At 47.4% G+C, this 23728-nt stretch overlaps 1 protein-coding gene and 1 long non-coding RNA gene across 2 annotated transcripts in view; one reads left to right on the forward strand and one right to left on the reverse strand.

Annotated features, from left to right (window-relative positions):
- The window catches only part of LOC144819213 (uncharacterized), a 299059-nt gene that overhangs the window by 75751 nt on the left and 199580 nt on the right, over positions 1–23728 (forward strand). The gene's annotated exons all lie outside the window — the stretch shown is intronic.
- On the reverse strand, positions 19868–22292 carry LOC144819211 (uncharacterized). Its single transcript, XM_078677182.1, has one exon. It carries the CDS (start codon positions 22275–22277, stop codon positions 20289–20291), a length of 1989 nt encoding a protein of 662 aa, XP_078533308.1. The 5' UTR covers positions 22278–22292; the 3' UTR covers positions 19868–20288.

Below are 23728 nucleotides of genomic sequence, written 5' to 3' on the forward strand. Positions count from 1 at the left end.
TCCGAAGAACTTTTGTGCTTTGTTTCAGCAGTACCTGGTGGGATAGGAAACAGGGGAGGCAGAGGGAGCTTGTGATAAAGGAACAAAATTAGGGAGACATTAAAAATAGCCCAAACATGCTGATAAGTAAAGTTAACACTGGTTTGCATAATTGTCTTCTGAGTGGTACACAGTCTACCCCAGTCGGGGAAGTTGCCCGCTTAATTGTTGTATGCATTATTTGTAAAGCTACCCTATATGCTCGATGTGGAACAATGCACTGACAATGTTTTTGTAATGGCACAAAAAGGCATATCCCTATGCACTGTATGTACTACATTATAATGTTTTTTTTACATTTTTTTTAAATAACCACTCTAGAACTTTACCGATATAACAAAGGAGGCCTGGCATCCTGCCTAGAAGGGAAAATGATGCCATTCTCGTCAAGTCCAAATTGCCTAAAGGACTAGGCAATAGACACAGTATGTCGGTCTCTTACTGCTGGCCAGACTACTGTTAGATGCCACAAGCTGTCTGAATACTGCTTGCTTAACTTTGCACATGAATTTGATCACTGTACTGTATTTGCTGCTCTTCCGACTTTTAAAAACGATGTTGGGTTTTTAAAATTCTTTTAACTTTATTGATTTCTTGCTGCTATTCTTTGCTATTTGCACACCTACCTTGTCTTGCTCAGAGGCTTCCCCGGTCCGCCGCGGCTTTGCCGATTGTTGCGGTGGGAAGACCTCACTAAACTCCACTTCCGGGCGCCTTCTTCCACCCAGGTTAGCGCTCTAGTGGCCAGGTATGCCTATTTAGAGCCACCCTGAACCGACAAGCCCGTCTGCACCCCGGACGTGCCCTGGGCCAGTCACGCTGCTAGTTTTGACCCAGGTGTCGAGGGACGGCTCACTTACAACCGAGCAGAACTGCTATCTCTGGATCTGGTCACCCGCGCAGGTCATAAACGCTGCAATACCATCTTAGACCCTGCCTAGGGGTGTCCTAGCAGTAGCTTCCACTTTGCTACCAATCTCGCCAGTGTGTGCACTACAGTTGTGAAGGAGCCGGCCGTTCTGGCAGCCCTTATTAATGCACGCTCGATGATTAAACATGCAGCAAACATCTTTGAGCTAATTGTGGACAATAAACTTGATGTATTGTTCATCACTGAACCTTGGCTCAGGGAGTCGTGTGACCCGGTGGTTGAGCTCACTGTCCCCCGGGGGTACCACTTAGCACGTGCGGATCGCACGACTGGGAGAGCGGGGGGCACCGCTGTGTTGTTGAGGGAAACCTGGGCCTTTGCATGCGAAACCTCTGTGGATGTGCTGGAGGGCGAGGCTCTTGATTTTTTCTTCACCCTATCGCCCCATTTCACGCTAGGGGGCACGTTCATTTATCACCCCCCCGGCCAGCTTGGGGCTTTCCTAAAGACCCTGGGGGAGACCATTGCCGTAAGTGTTTTGCGCTTTCCCAAATTCCTCCTTCGGGGTGATTTTAACATCCATTTAGATACCCCGGAGGCCCCCGACTCCACGGCTCTGCTGGACCTTCTGGCCTTGACTCAGCTGACTCAGTGGGTCTCCAAGCCCACCCACTCAAGGGGCCACTTGATTGATTTGGTGTGTTCAAATTTCGAAGTGCATGTCAAAGAACCTTTGCCTGTTACTTGGTCTGATCATGACCCTGATTATATTCTCCTGGGACTTAGGGAAATCTTCCCGTCGGCCATCTTTGCCACTGGGCCCTTCCACCCGCAAGATTAATATTCCTGGGCTAATAGAGGCCCTGACCCACTCGCAGGTAGTTCCTGCTGCTGACCTGGAATGCTCGGTTTACCGGTTTAACACCTGGGTTAGCCGGGGAGTCGAATCTTCATGCAAACCTTTGCCTAGCAAGGTTCACCGGCCGTCCCCCTCTCAGCCCTGGTATTCCCTTTCGTTAAAGGAGTTGAAACTGGGTTGTAAGAAGCTGGAACGCCAATGGAGGGTTGCTTACTGCCTAACAGCTAAATCCGATCTGCGCTCAGCACAGAGAATCTACTACACAGCTGTCAGAAAAGCCAAAAGCGAGTACTATGCTGATAGAATAATGAAAGCCAATAACAACAGTAAAGAGATTTTCTCTACTGTTAAAAGCTTTATGTCGCCCTACGCGGAGCATAAGGCCATCCCTGCCTCCCTTGGATGGTGTGAGGAGCTTTCAGCATTTTCTATCAATAAAATTCAACTAATTCAAGAAAGCTTGGCCTCATCAGTGACACCGCAGAGCACCCCCTGTCCGTATCCCTCCCAACTCACTACTCTCGCAGTTTGCCCTGGCGGAGAAGTCTGACATCCTTACTATTCTCATAGTGCCCACACCGCCATTCACTCCCGCCCGCCTGTACATGTACACACTTCCTCCCCAATGAAACTCTGGAGACATGATTATGGAGAAGAACCGTTGCAGGTTTATTTCATACAACACACGTATTACGTTTAGGTGGGTCATCTTACGGGCGATCCAAGAAGGCAGCCCCTCGCTGTCCCGCATGCCTAAGGAGCCATCTTGCACGGCGAGTCGATGCTCAGACGGTGCAGCACATTACCAACTTCGTTATCTTCCCGCCCCACCCCCTCTGTCAGGGCGGAGCGGTGTGGCACACCCCCGGTCGGTTCAGGCCCCCCGACCGCCCGAAGGACTAACGGGGCGTCGTCGTGGTTTCCAGGAACCTCCTTCGGCTCCTGGTCCTTGGCTCAGGCACCCTTACTGTGCCAGGCAGAGGTACCCTTACTGTACCCTTCTGCCGCAGAGGTACCCTTACTGTACCCGTCTGCTTCCAGATCGCCCTGTAACTCCGCCTGCAACACAAAGAAGAACATTACAACATCCATTACTTCGCGCCGCCGCTCAAGCTGCTGGGTCAGGGTGGGAACAGCACTTGAGCCGCGGGAGACTGGGAGAACGAAAGGCCGAGCCTAGGCCACCTTGGTGGATATAGTGGGTTCGCCCCTCCCACCTGAAGGCCCTCCCCTGGCCTGTGATTGGTGAACGCGGGGCGCCCTATCAGCGTTGGCTGGAGTTTCTGCCGGGTGGGACTAAACCGCTGCCCGCCCATGTTCCCCTGCGGGTCACGCGGTCATCGGGCATAGTGCCCACACCGCCATTCACTCCCGCCCGCCTGTACATGTACACACTTCCTCCCCAATGAAACTCTGGAGACATGATTATGGAGAAGAACCGTTGCAGTTTTATTTCATACAACACACGTATGACGTTTAGGTGGGTCATCTTACGGGCGATCCAAGCAGGCAGCCCCTCACTGTCCCGCATGCCTAAGGAGCCATCTTGCACGGCGAGTCGATGCTCAGACGGTGCAGCACATTACCAACTTCGTTATCTTCCCGCCCCACCCCCCTTGTCGGGGCGGAGCGGTGTGGCACACCCCTGGTCGGTTCAGGCCCCCCGACCGCCCGAAGGACTAACGGGGCGCCGTCGCGGTTTCCAGGAACCTCCTTCGGCTCCTGGTCCTTGGCTCAGGCACCCTTACTGTGCCAGGCAGAAGTACCCTTACTGTACCCTTCTGCCGCAGAGGTACCCTTACTGTACCCGTCTGCTTCCAGATCGCCCTGTAACTCCGCCACAGCTCTGGAGGAGGCCCCCGTCGATGACAGAGCCCCCCACCCACCTAGCCACTTCCGGTCGCTTTTCCGTGCCTCTTGTACTTCCAGGAGGAAATGTCAACTACAAAACTGGCCAAGTGTTCCCAGTCTTAGTCATAGCACCCTTCGATTTTCCTCTCGTATTGGTACTCCTAAAGAAACCCAAGTCCCTCTCCCCATGAATCATCATGGGTCTGTTGGGAAGCGTAGTGCTATAAGACAGAAATAGAGCTAATCAAAACGTTATTTGGGTAAGTACAAGGACAGGCCAGGACATCTGGCAATCTTACAGTGCCTGCACTTATATGACGAGTGAACAAAGTCAAAGGCCTGTCTCTCCTAAGTCCCTGCCATTTATTGCAGTATTATCCTAGTACCTGTGTTTAGTACTCCTTTGTAACATGCCACGCCACTTCTCTCTTGTTTGCTACTTCTCGCATGTTGTTTGCCTTTCATACTTGCACAAGTGCCACCATTGCCTATGTAACTTTTGTTCTTGTGCCTAAGTGCTGGCATCTATTGCAGTACTGTACCTCTAATTGTACTTTGTTTCTCTTGTAACCTGCACACTCGTCACTTTACCCTCCTGCAAAGCACTGTTTGCTACCTCATGTGTTTTGTTTGCTCACCATTATCACTTTTACCTCAATCTAGACACGTGAACCCTGTCTTTGTCGCAGTACCCTTCCGTTTCCCTTGTAGTGGTACTGCTTACTGGAACCCCAGCCTCTCGTCCCAGGAACTCCTGCATGGGTCTGGTGACTACTACCCTGAGCGACTGCCAGTGGTTGGTCACATTGCTGGCATGTCTCCTATCACCTTTGTGTGTTTGAGTGGCTCTTAACCTGCACTCCCTTTGCCTGCCCAATTGATGGGCAGCTGCCAACTCCAGGGGGTTAAAATATTTACGGTCCCCCCAGTTCAAATTTTTTAACACTCAGAAATCCGCTTTCTGGCTCTTTTCCAGGAGTTATTTCCTTCCTCGCATGAAGTCTGCTTACTTAACTCTTTATCACTCTGTAAACTTGAAAGGGAGTTACTTCCAATTATCATATTTGTTCACCTTTCTTTGTTTCGCTTAATATGCAATAAGGTGGCTGTTCTCCTTCGGAAGGGACACCAGGGATCGGCGTGTAATATGCATGTTATTTGCATGATTTTATTTGATGCTAATGGAAGACCGGTGATATTGATCCCAGGAAGCAAAAGAGATGGGAATGGGAAGTTAACCTGTACTCAGGATCGTATTTCTTGCTGTGTGAGCCCGCATCCGTAGTAATTATGACAATGGATTTACAGTCAATTGTCCTTCCCGTTATTGTTGTCAATATGGTATAATTGCTAGAGGCCTTTCCAAGTTTGAAGTACCGCTTTCGATATATATCGTTGTTCCATGCCATCCCCTTACGCCTCGAGAACTCCCTTGCTCATGGTGTTTCGGATTTTCCAAAACAATGTACTATTGTTATGGGAAGACAGGAGGGCAGTGGCCTGCAAGAGTGCTGCCGCCCTAGAGCATAATCCACGTTGGGATAAGGCATGACCGTTCCGTTAACGAGTGGGCATTCTAGTCTAGTGCAGTATCGTATTGGGGTCACAAGATTACTGAAACCTTTTTGTGTGCCAAGGAACAAGATCGATCATGGTGATCCTTGGAGATGTACAAACGTCACCCACCTGGCGTGCCCATATTTGATGGAACAGCTGCATACACACGTTATTACCTTGGGACTGGAGCTGCATCTTGCTGACAAGAAAGCTGTTGTTAGTCAAATTAAATCAGGTGAGCGGTCACTATAGCCTTCGCCTTGCAACTCTATCCCTACCTGAACTGAATCACCTTCCAAAAGAGAGGTGTCCGGGCCTGCGCTTTGGAGTGTGTATGTCCTGCAGAATATTCGTGAATCACAATGTTCCTGTATATTGGCACATTGGCCCTGTGCATGGCCGGCCGAGTTGATTGTGTACCCTTGCACTAGCCGTGCTCCGCATGTCACTATCGACTTACACTTAGCGCCGGAGTTGAGTTTCGTGAATTGTTTCCTCTTTCCCACATATGCCACCTGCTTTTGCCCTATTACCAATGCATTATGTCCTGGACGACTTATAAAAGGTGTATTGGACGTTCGTCACTTTTGTTACAAAGGAACCTGACTGGGTCTGCCTCTTACAGCCATCTGAGGTTGTAAATTACCAACTGCTACCTCAGGCCACACCTGAGCCATGTGAGTAGGGTGATTTCCCAGTGTGGTTCCTACATTGGAGACAGCAGTTCCTGCATTGGAGACAGAAAACATTCATTAGAAACCCTGCCCCCCCCCCCGCCCACCAATCCTATTCTCTGCACGGAACAGGGATCAATACTGCCCCACTCGCGGCCCTGGCCAAGCCTATTTGGAGCCAGGTGTAAGAATTGAGTTAACATAGAACGACTGTTAGCACTAAGCTAAACGATGCAACTTTATATGTTAATAGTACTAACAACATTAGGTACACTCATTTCGAATTGTGACTAGTGTACCTTAATGCAGAAAAGGATTTTCATGCATTTATTAAGCATCTATTCTACAATAAGTTATGAAAGCTATACCGCAGCAAGTGTAAGGCAGAGGCAAGTAGATAACCCCACTCCTAAGGCAAAGCGAACCCTAGATTGAAGTCTTTCTGATCGGAGATCACTAAAAGAACAAGATATATACGCTTGTAACTACCTTACAACACGGTGTTGCTCCCTATTTGCTACTATTGTAATGAATCAAGCGGACCAAGATTTTGACCAAACTGACTAAAGATACATTATCTGGCATACCTCAAGGGCATCCCACTAGACCCACCTCGTCGATTTATTCATACAACCATTGCCAAATCTACTCTCGCTGCACCAACTGCCGCCCCAATGTCTGCACTTGAAACTCAGGTCGGTACTCACTTGGGAATTTCGGATCAACCCTGCCAGAACATTGACCTGCTTGATCCAGTTCTTGGATTGTGCATGTGTGAGCCAGCCATACATGCACATGGGAAGAGGCCAGGAGCTGACAGGCGCCCTCAAGCGCACTGGGGGGGCGAATGCCATAGTAATTTGTGCCAGCTATGACTAGTTCCTCTCCCCTACGGGCAGTCAGGCCTGGTTGCCCCCCTTAAGCCCCTACCAGACACCGCAGTTATGCTCCCAGCACGGCGCCCGCCCTGGTTCTCCTGTTTGCGTTACCGCCTGACCTACTCAGCTTCTTCAAGTTAGAACGTCACACTACTGCCCAGGGGCTACCTAATATTTCCCACCCGGTGAATGCCCGCGTATCACTATCATGCGTGTAACCTGTGCGCCCCACATCCGGATCTGGATGGCAACTGAGGAGGGGATGGGTCCCTGATCCTGGCAAACTGCCCCACATGTTTTACGACCCTTATCCTGTTGCTAGCATGCGGTCTTCCCCTGTGGGTAGAGCGGTTCTCCAGCGCCGTTCCTGCATTTAGAGACAGAAGAAAACATTCATTAGAAGCCCTTTCCCCCCCACTACTGCCAATCGTGCTATTCTGGAGTAGGACATGGGCCAACGCTGTCCCCTACCTCCATGTATCTTATTTAAATTTTCTTTCAATAGTAGCTATTTTATGGTCATATGGGGACATAGGGGTAGTGTGCATCCTTAGAAACACTCTGACTTGTCCGCCATTGCTGCGCATCTTGGCCCACTTTGAGGATACTTACTCTTCATTAAGCTAAACTTAGCCACCCCGCTATTCTCCTTAACTATGCAGGTGTCCTCCCAGTGTCTTCCTGTGGCTTGACCGTTTGCCCTATATGTAGTATTATCCTTCTACCTGGTTTGGTACTTTGTACCATGCGCACCTCACCTTTCTCTTGCAACCCACTGGTTGCTACCTCTTGCCTAGCGTTTTGGTTCCGGTACTGGCCCCAAGTGTCACCCTTGCCTACGTTACATTTGTTCTTGTGTTTTGAGTGTCCCCTTCATGGTAGTATTATACCATCTGCGAGAGACGGGCTCCGTTGTGACAGTCATGAAAAGGAGCCAGCATAAATCAGCCTTGTGCAGCGGCGCCTCGCTCGTGGGCATGGCAATTTAAAAAGAACAACGTAAATTTACTCATTGCGTACACTTTAGATTGTTTTCAAACTGCCTCGCACTTACACACTGACAGTGCTGTTTCATTCCTAGCGTTCGGTTTCCTTAAACGTAAACCAATCTAGGATAAACCAACCATCATTTCTTATATTTATATTTACTACCGATGTTCGAGCTACCTGTCCCATATTGCGTGAAAAGAGGGCGCGCTGGCCTGGGCAACCAAACCGCTAATGTTGATGCGGCATTATCCGCTTGGTTTGTCTTCGTGCAATCAACCAGGCGCACAAGAGCGACGCATTAGCATCACTATCCAATCCTCGTGCCGGTCTCCTAGATGCAACGACTTGAGGTCTCCTAACCAAAGAAGCGAGGAGGGAACCTTAGTTAACCCCAATGAAAGCACTGCAGGGTAAGTCAGCGACTTTTGGAAGAAATTGCACGGGGACGTGCGCATTCACGGCAGTATCATTCAATGCACACGCCGAATTGTCATAAACCTGTAGCCCTGCTTCTAACGTTGAGGATGAAGCATTTTGAGAAAACTAAGTTCAATGCACTGCCTTGATGGGCGCAGGCGGTGTGGGACTGATGTAATCCCAAAACCTTCTGTATTCGCACTTGTTCTTTTGGAAAGCGCTCTGACACCTTCGGGTAATGTAAAGCGCTCTGAAGCTTTCGAGTAATTCTCGCGCTATTTTAAAATCGCATTAAACAATTAATATAAACCCTAAATTTTATGTATTGCAATGGCTTTTGCAAAGCGCTCTGAAACGTTCGGGCAATGTTCGCGCTATACTAAAATCGCCTTAAATAGATTAACATCCAACCTAATGTATTGCGATGTTTTTTTGTAAAGCGCTCAGACACATTCGGGTAACGTTCGCGCTATGCTATGCTAAAATCGCATGCAATAGATTAATATCAAAACCTAAAACCTTCTATAATGCAGTGGTTTCTTGTACAATGCTCCGACACATTCGGGTAATGTTCGCGCTTATACTAAAATCGCATTATAAGGTTAATCAAAACCTAAATCCTTCCGTATTGCAATGCTTCTTTTGTAAAGCGCTCTGACCTCTTCGGGTAATGCTCGCGCTATATACCTTCGCATTAAATAATTTGCTATAGAAACCCGCCTCATATCCTAGTCTGCCAAAACATCCTCGTCTGTCTCTTCATTCGAGTGACAGAGTGCTTTATGAACGACACCCACGAGTACGAAGCCTGTCGAGGCTCTGCGGAAGTGTTGTGGCTCCCTCAGGAAAAACCACGCAATGTATGGCGCGTCTATTGCCTTCGCATTAACTAGTTTAATATAGCAACCCGCATCATATCCTAGTCTGCCTAAACATCTTCGTCTGTCTCCTCATTCGAGTAAGAGAGTGCCTTGCGAACGGCATACCCGAGTACAAAGCCTGTCGAGGCTCCGCAGAAGTGTTGTGGCTCCCTCCAAGAAAAGCCACGCAGTGTATGGCGCGTCTATTGCCCTTTGAGCCCGCCTATCTTGTAGCCCCTATTTCTGCCCTTGCCTAAGCAGAATTCATACAATTGAAGGAGCACTAAGTGCATTGCCCTACCTTGATCCCGGGAGAGTGCAGGGGATTTGAATACAGATATAATCGTAACGCCCTGACAACTTCGAGTGATGTTCGCGCTCTCTCACTCGTATTAAATAATTAATTAAAACCTGCGATGTTCGCGCTCTATAACCCGCAGTAAATAACTTATTTAACACTTTTTTTTACAGAATAAACACAGTACATTGCCCTGCCTTGATCCTGGCGGAGTGCAGGGTATTGGAATTATAGGTATCATGGTAAAGCGCCCTGACACCTTCGAGTGATGTTCGCGCTCTATAAACTCGCCTTAAATAAGTTAATTAACCCCCGTGAAGTTCGCGCTCTATACTCACATTCATAAATTAATTAACAGTGACTGAAGGAGCGCTTTCGATCGGTAAAGCGCCCTAACACCTTCGAGTGATGATCGCGCTCTATAAACTTGCCTTACATCCAGTAATTTCGCATTAAATAAAGTAATCTAAAACCCGCATTGGCCCGCAATAGTTAAGGAGCGCTCCCGAACCTGTCGATTAAGGCCCGCACGAAGAACTCCGTCCCGGCAATGCCGCTTGGCCGGCAATGCAGCCGAATTTGTCAACGCGTGGCCGGCAATGGCGGCCGGATATGGTGGCCAGCCATGGCGGCCGGCTATGGCCAACGCGTGGCCAGCATTGGCGGCGGGATCCTGCCCCACCCAGCACGGCCTCGCGGCCCGCGCTGAATACGAGCAAGAGGTCAATAAAATCTGTTTAAGGAAATATATTGAAATCTATAGTCCTCTCTTTACTTTCTTCTACACGAATTGTTTTGAATTTTCCAGTATACTACTCATCTTCAGTACATTTGTGAAGCTGCGTTTGGTGCAGGTGTCGAGGTATATTACTGCAGAGATTTGTTAAGGGCGGATTCTATATCGCACAATGTACAATGCTTCTATGATTGCAGATTTATAATATCCTTTGTGAGTCCGCCCCTTGGTGCATTCTTGCCCTGGAATGAAACCTCCTCACCTTTGGGAGTCAGTTTCCTAACGTTTAAAAACTAATGATGTGTGGAACCACACGGCGAAACAAGAAGACACGTGCATCTTTTTTATGCTGTATTTTTCAAGCGACCGTTATTGTTTTATGAGTAAAAATTGTATCTGTGTGGCCGGCCATGGCGGCCGGTTATGGCCAACGCGTGGCCAGCAATGGCGGCGGGATCCGGCCCCACCCCAGCACGGCCTCGCGGCCTGCCATCATCTCGCTGCGCCACCTCCCTCACTACACAGAGCTCCGCCATTGTCACGGAGCTCCCATCGTGCAGCCACGCACGTGACCTTAGTGCTCGCTGAATCTGTGCCTCATTTACGGTAACGTTTCCTTTGACTTAGGCTCGCGCGCAGTTCTTCAGAATCAGTGCCTTAATTACCGTAACTTTTCTCTTGAATTCGGCTCACCGCAGTTCTACAGAATCAGTGCTTCATTTACAGTAGCGTTTCCCTTGAATCCGGCTCATTTAAAATGCTCTCATGTATCCGTTTAAACTTATTGCGAGGGGCTCCGACTCCTTTCGGGTAGGGCCGTGCTATATAGAGTGCTTTTGCTGACGGCGTTTAAACTTGTTTTACATGAGTCCTTCTTGGATACCCGCTCTACGTCCCTAAGCTGAATGACGATCCCAAACCCCTTCCACCTATCCCGCGACCAGCAACCACCAGCCCCCCCCCGTGGACGATACCACAGGGCCCCATCAACCTGGTCATATCCAGGGACCGGGCCGGGGGGAGGCTACTTGGAAGCCACATACCTTATACCCACGATGAACACGACGCGAGGTAACAGCAAACAGCACTTGAGCCGCGGGAGACTGGGAGAACGAGAGGCTGAGCCTAGGCCACCTTGGTGGATATAGTGGGTTCGCCCCTCCCACCTGAAGGCCCTCCCTTGGCCTGTGATTGGTGAACGCGGGGTGCCCTATCAGCGTTGGCTGGAGTTTCTGCCGGGTGGGACTAAACCGCTGCCCGCCCATGTTCCCCTGCGGGTCACGCGGTCATCGGGCAAATCGCTCAAGTCAGGCTCTCCTTCGGATCTGTGCCCGGCCAGAGTCCTGGCTGGGGTGGCAGATATTGTGTGTACTGAACTTACGTCCATTGTCAACTGGTCGCTTCAGTCGGCGACGGTACCAAGACAATGGAAGCAAGCTAAGCTTCTCCCGCTTCTTAAAAAAACGACAGCGGACCCTTTTGTACCAGCCAAACTATCGCTCCATATCCTTACTACCAGCATTGGCCAAAGTTTGCGAAAAGGTGGCTTTTCGCCAACTGGAAGCCTTTGTGGAAACCTCTGGGGCTCTGCATCCAACCCATTCAGGCTTCAGAACATCTTACAGCACAGAGACTGGGCTGGTGGAAATGACGGAGGCAATCAGGGAATGCCTGGATGGGGGCGGCAGAGCGGCTCTGATTTTATTGGACCTCTCTGCCGCCTTTGACATGGTACCTCAGCAGCTTCTTCTCTCCCGCCTTTCTGCCATTGGCCTCTCTGGTGCAGTGTGGGCCTGGCTGGAATCTTTTTTGGATACTTGCACTCAGCAGGTCTGGATGCCTCCCTTTTCATCCTCGGCCAGGGAGGTCTTGACTGGAGTCCCTCAGGGCTCGACTCTGAGTCCTCTGCTTTTTAATATCTATCTGACTCCACTGATCTCCCTGGCTGAAGAGCTGGGTGCCAAAATCATGGCTTATGCTGACGACACCCAGCTTCTATTCACTTGGAATGGCCCCGACCTGTGCACTGGGATGGCACAGAGGTGCCTGGCTGCCGTGTTTACATGGCTCGCACAGGCCATACTCAAGTGCAACGAGGGGAAATCTGAAATACTGCTCTACAGCCAATTTCCTCCACTCTTCACAGAAGCCTTGTGGCCCCTCTGATTTCCCCCGCCCACTCTCTGAGGGTGGTTGGGCTAAGAACCTGGGAATCTGGTTTGGGGAGGGCCTCAGGTTCTCGGAACACATCAAAAGACTAACGGGTGTCTGCTTTGGTACTCTTAAGTCACTGAGCAGATTCTTCCCTAAGCTCCCCCAGCTGGCGAAGGAAATGGTGGCTCGGGCACTTATCCTGTCCCGCTTGGATTATGCCAATGCGCTTTTTCTTGGCATTCCTGGATACTTGGTGAACAAACTGCAATTGATCCAGAACGTGGTGGCCAGACTCTTATTTAACATCTCTAAGAAATCAAGTATCAGATCACACTTGTGCGACCTTCACTGGCTGCCCGTGGTCCAGCGGGTGCAGTTCAAGGCCCTTACTTTAGCTCATAGAGCTCTGCACGATTCAGGACCCTCCTACATTAAGAAACAGGTGGCCTTTTACACCCCTCGTCGAGGCTTACGATCTGCGTCCCACCGTCTGATGGCCACCCCCCGCTTTTGTCACTCTAGGATGGGGGGTCAGTCACTTTCAGTCAAGGTAGCCATTCTATGGAATAGCCTTCCTGTCTCGCTGCGCCACATCGAGGACTTCCGCCGTTTTAAGAAACTTCTCAAAACGTATCTTTTTAAACAGGCTTTCTAAATCTTTTTCCATCCGCACGTCTGTAGTCCATATCGCGCCAGGATACTCATGAGTAATTGTGCGTGTTACAAATCCCATGTAACATAACATAACATAACAATGGGGCCAGATGTAGGTAATCTCAATGTATCTATTCTTAAATACCGAATTTTACCGATTCGGTATTTAAGAATAGGTAAATGGGATGTAGACAATTTTTCCCTAACAATTACCGAATCGATAAGATTCGGTATTTACCGAATCGGTATTTCCTATGGGCCTCAAGGCCTATAGGAATGAATGGCAATTACTGAATCGGTAAATACCGAGTCGGTAAAATGGGGAAAACATTCAAGGGTGTCAGGGTGTCACTTTGACACCCTGTCGCACCTCTGAATCGTGCTTGTGTGCACATGCGGCACACATGTATGTCTGCCACATGGCACAGTTGAAAATGCACAGATTTGCATTTTCAAAGGTATTCGCTATTTACCACCAACTTATAGTTGGTGGTAAATAACAAATCCTAAAATGGGAAAAGCGCTCATTTGAGAGCTCCCTACATTTCAGATTCAGTAATTTACTGATTCGGTATTTTAAGGAATCGGTAATTTACCGATTCCTTAAATTACCGATTCGGTAAATTACCGAATCTGAAATGTAGCCACCTACATCTCAAATGCCCAATACCGGTCGGTAACGGCCGAAATTCGGTAATTTCAGCCGTTACCGACCGGTATTGGGCCACCTACATCTGGCCCTAGGAGAGGAAATTTGAAAGGTAAGGGATGTCAAAGGGGCTGTCCTCAGCCATTGGAGATTTCATTCTGGCTGTGAATGCTACATAAAGTGCCCATGTTACAATTTTAAGCCTAGGGCAAACCCTTGGCAGAAGCTGTTGCGTACATGGTCTCCTAGGAATGATAGGGAATGGAGAGGAGAGGAGAGGGAGGTAGAGTTCCGCAGGTAGTGGGAGGCTTGATGACCAATGGTAAGGGGTGAATTTCTCAAGATATGTATGTGGTATTTGTATAACACCAACCTAACTACTGGGTTATAGACCAAGATGCATTCAATGAGCGATAGTAGGGGAACCTGGGGCATGAAATTGGACTATTACTTTGTCATAAAGTAGTGTTTTTTAAAGAGGGTTGTGTTCAGCTCTTTCCCAAATCTAGGCAGTCCCAATAGATGCAGGGATGTACGGTAGATAGTTTCTGGATACATAAATGGAGTATGCCTGTTGCAATATGTCTCCAGTTAGATGTCAAGGATGGTGTGAGCTGACAGCTATAGGAGTTGGTGAGTTGTCTGCCAGATAGATGTAGGTGCCTGCTGCAATGGCTTAATAGATGACTAGCAGCCCGTCCCGACGTTGTCCCTGTATGAAATAGAATGTGTGTAATGTGTGTATTTGGCAAGGGCAATTTATTTTAAAATCTCGCGGTAGAAAACACTTTTTGTTTCATTAGAATAGGGACAGGAAGGCCCAGCTGCAGCCCTGGTTGATGTTAGCAGGCGTGTGTAATTGGTGTAGTGATCCGCCGCCTGAGCCGAGCTACAGCCCTGGTTGATGTTAGCAGGCGCGTGTAATGTCGTTGAATGAGAGAGTTATCAGCCGCGGGTAAATCCTTTTAATGAGAGAGTTGAGTGACAGCGAGTAGTAGAGGCAGCAGTAATTGTCCCCACAGACACGTTCATTTGAGTGTTCCCCCGCTTGAGGCCCAGATGCAGGCCTGTTTGATGTTAGCAGGCGCGTGTTCCCCTGCTTGAGGCCCAGCTGCAGCCCTGGTTGATGTTATCAGACGCGTGTAATTAGTGTACTGATCCGCCGCCTGAGCCCGGCTAGAGCGCTGGTTGATGGTAGCAGGCGCGTGTAAGTTTGTTGAATGAGAGAGTTCAGTAACAGCGTGTAGGAGAGGCTGCAGTAACGTTACTTACCAGGCCTCCCAGTGAACACGTTTGTCACACCCCCAGCACACGGCCACAGCAGACGATCTTCTGATGAATGTACGACCCACATGGCATGAAGGGCGTAACGTAGCACACGCCCCCAGCGTGTCTCACGCCCCCAGCGTGCCCCTTGATGCGGCGCAATTCCGTTCACATGGCATGAAGGCCCGACACACGCCACCCAGCGTTTCTCACGCCCCCAGCGTGCCCCTTGATGCTGCGCAGCAACGTAATTGGCGCTTGTATGTACGACTCACATGGCATGAAGGGCGGACACAAGCCCCCAGCGTTAGCCAAGCCCCCAGCACACGCCCACAGCACAACGCAGACACGCCCACAAGGGACTACTTTGCTGGCAAGGTTCTTTTACCTTTTAAATGTATAGAGGAGTTGGCCTAACGGCTAAGGCCCTCGACCTCGGACCTGGGGATCTGGGTTCAAGTCTTGGTAACAACGCCAAACATCCCATGATTCTGGGCAAATCACTTAATCTCCCCGTGCCTAACAAAAATGAATGTGTGTCCTCATGTAACGTAACTGGTGATATGTAAAGCGCTCTGATACCTGATTCAGTTCGGGTCAAGTTCGCGCTATATAAAACTCTGCAAAAAAATATATATGGTGTCCGTCTGCATAGCCTATGTCCTTCTGCTGCAACTGCCCTTTCCAACGCTGTATTGGGTGTTGTGATTGGTGCTGTGGTTACTGAGATTACCCGCCTCAAAGGTTTGGGCTCTCTCCTTATAATATTAGTATCGGCAGAGCTGGTTTTCAGGATGGTGTAGGAAGGCAAGGAAAGTCAGTGGTGTTCCATCAGGACTAGGGTAATGTGGTCATAACCGTTCAAGTGTTTGATACTGCATGCTGCGTCATGTGTCATACCCTGATAATAATAATAAATTGTCTTGTAAAGCGCCATGGTAACACCAACCGGTATGTCCCCGCGCTGGGTTAAGAAACAGCTAGAACTTGGCAGAGAAGGAAAGACTGAGAAACAAATAAGCCTGACCTCAATGAGCAAGTAAGAGAGCACCATCTTCGTGCTCTTCTTCGGTTGCCCATTACTGATGATTGAGTCAAGTTTAAATCATTAGTACTTGCCCATCGTGCCCTTTATGGCCTCGGAACAACCTATCTATCCCCCAAGACAACTGCTGGCTTGTGTGCCTCGTTCCGGTTGCATAGGACGGGGGACGTCTCCTTTGAAGTCAAGGCCGCGTTAGCATGGAATGCGCTGCCTCTTACCCTTTGCAGCATTGAAGACCCTCTTCATATCCTACACATATCCACAATATTGTACACAGAATGTGTTCAAATACTAAAAAAATGTAATACTAAACCAAAGTACTTTTGAAGAGAGGATTATTACATATATGTTCACCTTTCTAAATATCTAGTACAAGAAATTAAGCAGTAATATACTTATTGGAGTGATAAAAAAAGTAAAGTAAATATGAGGTCTAGAAAATATTAGACTCCAAAAGAAATAAGGGAAAATTATATTATCTGATTTATTGGAAAGGTTGCTGTTCTGAAGGCAGGTCTAGGGAACCAGAATCACATGTCAATGCCACCTGTCTAGTACTCAGCTTTCATGTGTCTCATCCAGCTTAGCCACAGCCAGTCAGTTGACCTTTAGGAAGGAGAACTGTCATGTCCTGGCCTGACTGTTCTGTTTTTTACCCATCTGTCGTCACTGTTTTCTAGTTTTGTAGGTGCATTGTATTCTGATATGCACATTTGACAGTTTTTTAGTTGTGCAGGTGCCATGTACTCAGGTAAGCAAGTTTCACTTTTTTTCTAGTTGAGACACATGCCATGTGCTCTGCAATGCATTTTCACGGTTTTGTAGTTGAGCATGTGCCATGTACTCTGCTATGCACTTTATTTAGGCATGCCATGCTCTTTAGTTTAAGTGTACTGTTTGAAGATATGCTTGTCTATGTGCTAATGTAGACAGGTGGTGCTGATTAGTTAATAGCCTGTTTCCTGCTGATCTGAAATTCACTTAATGCTTACCTGTTGTTTATTTCTGCAACTGCCATAAAAGTTGGTTCCGATTAAGTTAAAAGCTTCTGTTTCCTGCTGACCTCAGGGTCACCTACTGCTTATCTGTTTTACATATGTTCAACTGCCCTAACAGGTAGTGCTGATTAGTTTTAAGCTTCTGTTTCCTACTGACCTCAGGGTCACAAGATGCTTGTCTGTTGTTTATTATTCAACTGCCTAACAGGTGTAGTCAATTAGATGAAAGCTTCCTGCTAACCTCGAGGTTGTGTAGTGTGCTTGCTTGTTGTTTATTTGTTCAGCTGTCCTGCCATCTTCTTAACGGTTTCCACTCCCTCTCCAAGATTCTTGCCAAAGACTTTTTTCTACTTGACAGAAAACACTCAATTATCTTCAGGCAGGCTCCATTGCCTAAAGTGTTTGTTTATTCAAAAGTAATGTTCCTGTCCCAGTGTCCTGCTGAAGATAACCTTCTAATCATCAGGAAACACTCAGTAATCTTCTAGAAAGTTTCAGATAAACAATTGTGTGGCAGACTATAAATATAGCTTTCAAACTTAGTCCCCTGCTTTCATTTGTCAATCCGCCTTGAGAGAGAGCAGCACCATCCTTGGGTTCCGAGCTCTGCTGCCTGCCACAAGAATAACCTGGACATCTTCACCTTGAAGCTGGGGGCCAGTAGACTCTCTTGGGACTTTGTCCCGGTGAGACAGCTCCCAGCAATCTGGAACCCTCGAACTTGGTCGATCAGCTAGCAACCCCTTGAAACTCCATCCCTTCACGTCAGTTTTCAGCAAACTTGAATCCTGGAACCAGTGCCACAGGGCCTACATCACCTTAGATACAGCCACTCCAGCTATGCCAGCCCTTTACAACGGCAACAGGTTAGTGCATTAACTAGGCACTTCTAGTTTTGGTATTCTCTTTTTCTTCAATGACACCCTAGCAATTTTGGTTTTAATAAGAACGTCTTGGCTAAGGAAAAGGACTAAGTGTAAGACGCAATACAATGATAAGCAGAGGCCAAAGGATACGCACTCAAGATTCAGCACTGGGGTCTGTGCTTAAGGGCTGTTAACATGGACTCAAATTCCTTATACTAATTGTTGTTTGGTATGTTTCATTAAGGACTCGCATCGCGGGATGATTGTAAAGAATTGATGTATGGTTGTCTAAAATGATTGTGTTCTTGTTGGAGAGTACTTATCCTGACTGAAGGAATACGCTTTACCACTAGAACTTGAGGGGTCCTGCTCAGTAGGATCCACACCCACAAGCGATCCAAGGTATAGCACAACCACATCTCTCTCTCTCTTTCATTATTTCTCTCTCTCCCACACCACCTTCCCCTCCAGTGTTAGTCACCGGTATCATCATCACTTCTAATACTAAGGGGAAGTGTTGGAATAATGCCTCAATTAAAGACATTTCCAACATGCATGAAATTGTATGAAAACATGCTTGCTTCCTTGAATGGCCTTGTGATGTTGCACACAATACATAACATTCTAAGTAGCAACATGGAAATGTTGTCTTCACTGCATTTCTGTTATTTTTTGATAGCTCAACTCATACCATCCTGTGTATTATGTGGTGATCTTGCCCACTCTGTTAACTATTATCACTGTTCAAAATATTGGTTTTATAGGTGCTAGACCCTAAGCCTTTCATACACACACACTCTAAAGAGTTAGTGTGGTCATGCCTATCATTCAATTAGCAAAACAGACAAGATGATTGACGGAATGCTGCACAATGGCAAAACATTAACCCCCAGTCACAGATCTGGGTTTAATCCATCGTTATTTTGCTCACGAAGCCACCCCAGTTCAGACATGGCTATATTCAAATCATTCTTGACCCTGTGCCTCATGGGAACAGTCCAGACCGAACTGCCAAGCCATGTCTTCCCTGGACCGGAATCAAGGTTCCTAGGACCGGTTTCTGGCTATCAGCCTTCATCAGCCAGGATAGCTTGACTCCAGTGGCCTAGTGAGCACAGGACCCACGACTGGGCATACCCTTCCCACTTAGGGTGAACAGCAAAACACACAAGATGATTGACGGAATGTTGCACAATGGCAAAACATTAACCCCCAGTCACAGATCTGGGTTTAATCCATCGTTATTTTGCTCACCAAGCCACCCAAGTTCAGACATGGCCCTATGCAAATCAGTCTTGACCCTGTGCCTCATGGGAACAGTCCAGACCGAACTGCCAAGCCATGTCTTCCCTGGACGGAATCAAGCATCCTCGGACCGGTTTCTGGCTATCAGCCTTCATCAGCCAGGAGAGCTTAACTCCAGTGGCCTAGTGAGCACGGGACCCACGTCTGGGCATACCCTTCCCACTTAGGGTGAACAGCAAAACACACAAGATGATGGACGGAATGTTGCACAATGGCAAAACATTAACCCCCAGTCACAGATCTGGGTTTAATCCATCGTTATTTTGGTCACCAAGCCATCCCAGTTCAGACATGGCCATATGCAAACCAGTCTTGACCCTGTGCTTCATGGGAACAGTCCAGACCGAACTGCCAAGCCATGTCTTCCCTGGACCGGAATCAAGCATCCTAGGACCGGTTTCTGGCTATCAGCCATTTTCAGCCAGGTTAGCTTGACTCCAGTGGCGTAGTGAGCAAGAGACCCAAGTCTGGGCAAACCCTTCCCACATAGGGTGAACAGTAAAACACACAAGATGATGGACTGAATGTTGCACAATGGGTATAAATGAGGCGGGTCATGTGGAACTTAGCTTTGGCAGAGAGGGTGCTACGTCACCTTTGCAACAAGATAGCAGCCCTATAAAATTCTAGTGAACAGGTGGTTGCTGGACAAAGGTATCCTGAGCATGTTAGGCTGGCCACTAGATTCTCATTCTCATTAGAATCATATTCTGGGCTCCAAAATTAATTTATACAATTTTTTACTTTTCATATTTGGATCATTGGAGACACAAGTTGAAAGCATATGTACCACATCAGTTTTCAGATTCCAAGATAAAGACAGGCTCAACTCCTGCAAGTATAATCAAAATATCTAGAAAGGAAACTGTTGCAAACCATTGCCCTAAAATTGTGCACTTATCTTCCAATTGAGATCAGGCATTACATAGTATAGGAAAGGTTAGGATGATCTTAAGCACGTTCCTCATGTAGGTTGTTTCTAAATCACTATTTTCGTGTAGGCTGCAGGACCTTTAGCCGGTGTCCGAACACCTCATGTTTTATGGCACTAAATACCTGTTAATGACTTAAAATTGACTAACTTGACTATTGGTAATACCTTTGAGTTCAAGGTCAAATATCACATGTAAGTGGACCAGGATTGTGTGATGTCGGCTTGTAGTTCCATCACCGTTGAAGATTAACAAACAACATACATTTAGTTAAAAAAAATACACCAAATATCCTCAACAAACATCCCATACCCACTAACTCCAATTTATGCCTGTCTAAATGAAGTGTCATTAAAGAGACATGAAAGAAATCAAATGTGCTGGACCTACTATACAAAGTCAAACATGAATAGATTGTTGTTGCTTGAATCCTCAGCAGCACTGGCCCCTGCCAGTACAGCCTCACTAATGCTCTTCTTTTCTTCTGCTGACATGGGTGGGATGGCTGCACCCAGCTGGCAATTGATTCTTTCAACTCTCGCCTCTATAGCCATGTCAAAATCTTTTTTCTTTAAAATGACCAAGTTCTGGATTGCCCTTTGAGCGTCTTCGCAGCTGGTTTGTAACTTCAGGTGCTCTAACTTGAACTCCGGATCTGAGGGCTTCATGGCGAGGAATATTCCCAAAGCGTTGACCCGGTCCATCAGGAAACGCTGAGACACTTCAAAGTAGGTGCTTGATATCATGTTGACCAGGTATCCTATGTTGGTGGCTTTAGATGCATGCATGAACAACAGGTCCTTCACAAAGGCTTCCGCGGAATAATTGGTAATGCTCTGCACGGATTGGGCAGATTCCACTAAGTCATTGACAGACTTCACGAGGCAGGACTCGATGAGGCTGGATATCATCTGGAAGAAGTGGATCATCTTCTCCCACTGCTCCTTGATCTTCACCAGGGCATCCAAGCCTTTAATGAGCATCTTCTTGGCTGTGTCAAAATCAATCTCATCCAGTTTGTGGCCCCTCATTTCAACCAGGATTTCTGTTAGCCTTTCATTTTCTTTTTTTAGATTCTCGAAGGTCTTCATGTACATGGCCTGAGTATTGTTTAATTGCACCCTGGCCTGTTCCACTCTGGCCCAAGCCATCTGTGCAGACTGAGAGCCTATTCCACCACTGAGAACAGCTGCAGACAGATTTGGGGGCTTTAACGGCAAAGGAAGGGCATTGGCAACCTTTTTACAATACCCGTCAACTTTAAGTGCGCTGATAACTAGGGTTTTTATCTTTTCAGCAATGAACTTCAAGTCCTTCTGATCCAAAGTCTTGGATGTGGCAGCTCTATGCAAGTCCTCACAAATATTATTACCACTTTGTAGAGCATTACTCATCAGTGTTTTTGCAGTACAATCGACTTCATCACGTATGTCCTTTTGCAGGTCCAATAAATTATGTTTAGCAACATCTGTGTTGACTGTATGGTCCCTCTCATTATAAACCTTTTTCATGTTAATAGTTTCCTCTTTAGCGTCTAAGACATTTTGTAGACTCTTAGCGATTGTTTTAATCTGATCAGATCTGGCACACACATTGTTGGTGCAGAAGGTGGACTTTGCATCATCCGTTTCAGCAGAACCATCTGCAGGGCGACCTGTGCCTAGCTCTTGTTTAACAGCTTTGTTTTCAATGAAAGATGATGGGTTAAGAATACTGCCCAGTATATCAGCACCAACAGTTTCCAACACAGAGGGCACTTTGTCCATTGCATCCTTGTAGGCGTCTATTGCATCTGTTAGTTGTGTCTCAGTGGCCTTCTTAAATGCCTCTGTCATCTGCAAAGATTTCCTTGAGGATGCTTCTTTGATGCTGAGCTGCTCTAGGGCGGTCTTCACATCCATCAGCTTATTCTCATAGCCCTTCTTGGAGTTCACACAAGCTTCAAGCGCCTCCTGGACTAGGTGAATTGTCTTATTAAAGCTTGCCTCCACAGACTGAGCCAAGGATGTGCATTCCTTGGACACCCTGAGCAGACTGCTCAGCTTCTTCGGGAGGCGGGCATTAACGGAGGCAGTCGGCATGAACAGAATCTTGACTATTTCTGCACTGACCCTTGGTATGAAACCTGAGAGGAGCCTGATCTGGTCCATGTTTTTGTTTGCTGTGTTGAAGGCAAACCAGGCTGAATTGCATATCTGCATTAAGGAAGCACTGAAGGAATCTGGGTATTGCAATAACTTGAAGCCCCCTTTTGGTGGATTCAGGTTGATAGAGAAGTCGCCTCCAGCTGATGAAATGGCTGCCAGCTCTCCCAGAATGGCGATGGAGATGGGGGCCGGCATCAAGAACTCTTCCCAGCTGGCGTAGGGTTTCATCATCAGCTCAGTATCCCTCCTGACATCTTCAGCTTTAGAGACACTCCTGACTGCATCTTCGAGATTAGCAGCTGTTGACTTACAGTCCACATCTCTCCTGGGTCCTAGAGGAAATACAGTTTCATAAATAAGTTGGGGTAGGTAAAATATGAATTTCAATCAAAGGTTAGAGTCATTAAGGCTGTCATTAAAACTCTGTACACCTAACTCCTGTACTTGCTGCTTTGTGAATAGACAGAACCTACCTTGACTGTAGAGCATCCTGCACAAAGTTCATCCTCCCATTTCGGAAGTTAAATCTGTCGCCCACAAGTGCCCAACTTGATGAGAGTGGTGAGGGGATATAACACCTCTAAATTATCTACATGAATTCTTTGATACTTAGAGGAACAATGAAGGAGAGGGGTCATCTTGGCCTAATGGCAAGAGTGCTGGTCTTGGCCAGTGGGAGCTGCCAGCCTCTGCCACTTCTTTGATTTCATACTTCCTGATTTTATATTTCATGTCCTGTCTGGCTTCATTTAGAAAAGGCTAATGTTTCGTACAAATAGGGGCTTGTTTAAACAAATCACACCAGAAATATGACTGAATAAATATACCACATGTGATGAGTACTAATATTTCACAAGGGATATTTCCCTGTCCCTCTTACTCACTGTCAGTTTCCTAAGCTGTTATGTGCACACTTCAGCACCTAATGTGATTTAATATATTAAAGTACAATGTGGAATGTATACCATTTCAAAAATGGTATAAAAAATGCTGGATCTGCTGCATCCTGACTGGTAGATTCTAGTCAGCCAGCCTAGCACCCTTGACCTCTGAACCCTGTGACTACATCTGCTGAGTCCCTTGAGCCCGAACGCGTACATTATCCCTATGGCAAGGATCTAATGACATCAACATCCTCTCCTGTAACGACGCACAACTTATCCTCTTCCTCACAAACAAACAGCACAGCAGCCGGAAAAAGATCATGGCATGCATGACTAAAATCACTGACTGGATGAAGTCCGGTTGTCTGAAGCTGAACACCAACAAGACTGAAGATGTGATGTTCGGGAACAGCTCCTCAGTGTGTGGAACTGCACCCAGTGTCAGACAGACCTAGGTCAAACATTCAACCTCCACCACCCACGCCAAAATCCTCTGGATCATCTTCACCTGCAAACTCGACACAACACCCTCTACACTGGGATCAACAAACAACTCACTGGGAAGCTGCAGGTCATTCAGACCACAGATGCCAGAATCACTGCTGCTGCATCTAAGCCTGCATTATAACATCACCATCAGTTTTACATCATCACTGTGAGAAAGTGAATTATTAATTGGGTGGGATGGTAGTCTACCGGAAGTACTAAGGTCACCAACTTGTTCAATAAACACTAGGGGCCTCATTACAATGTCGTTCGGAAAGGCTCCGAATGGCATTTGGATTTTCTTACCCATGT

Source organism: Lissotriton helveticus, chromosome 2_1, assembly GCF_964261635.1.
Source record: "Lissotriton helveticus chromosome 2_1, aLisHel1.1, whole genome shotgun sequence".
NCBI classification, from domain to species: domain Eukaryota; kingdom Metazoa; phylum Chordata; class Amphibia; order Caudata; family Salamandridae; genus Lissotriton; species Lissotriton helveticus.

Coding starts and splice junctions, on each gene's coding strand:
- LOC144819211 (XM_078677182.1), bottom strand. CDS start 22,277: ATGATGAAACCCTACGCCAGCTGGGAAGAGTTCTTGATGCCGGCCCCC.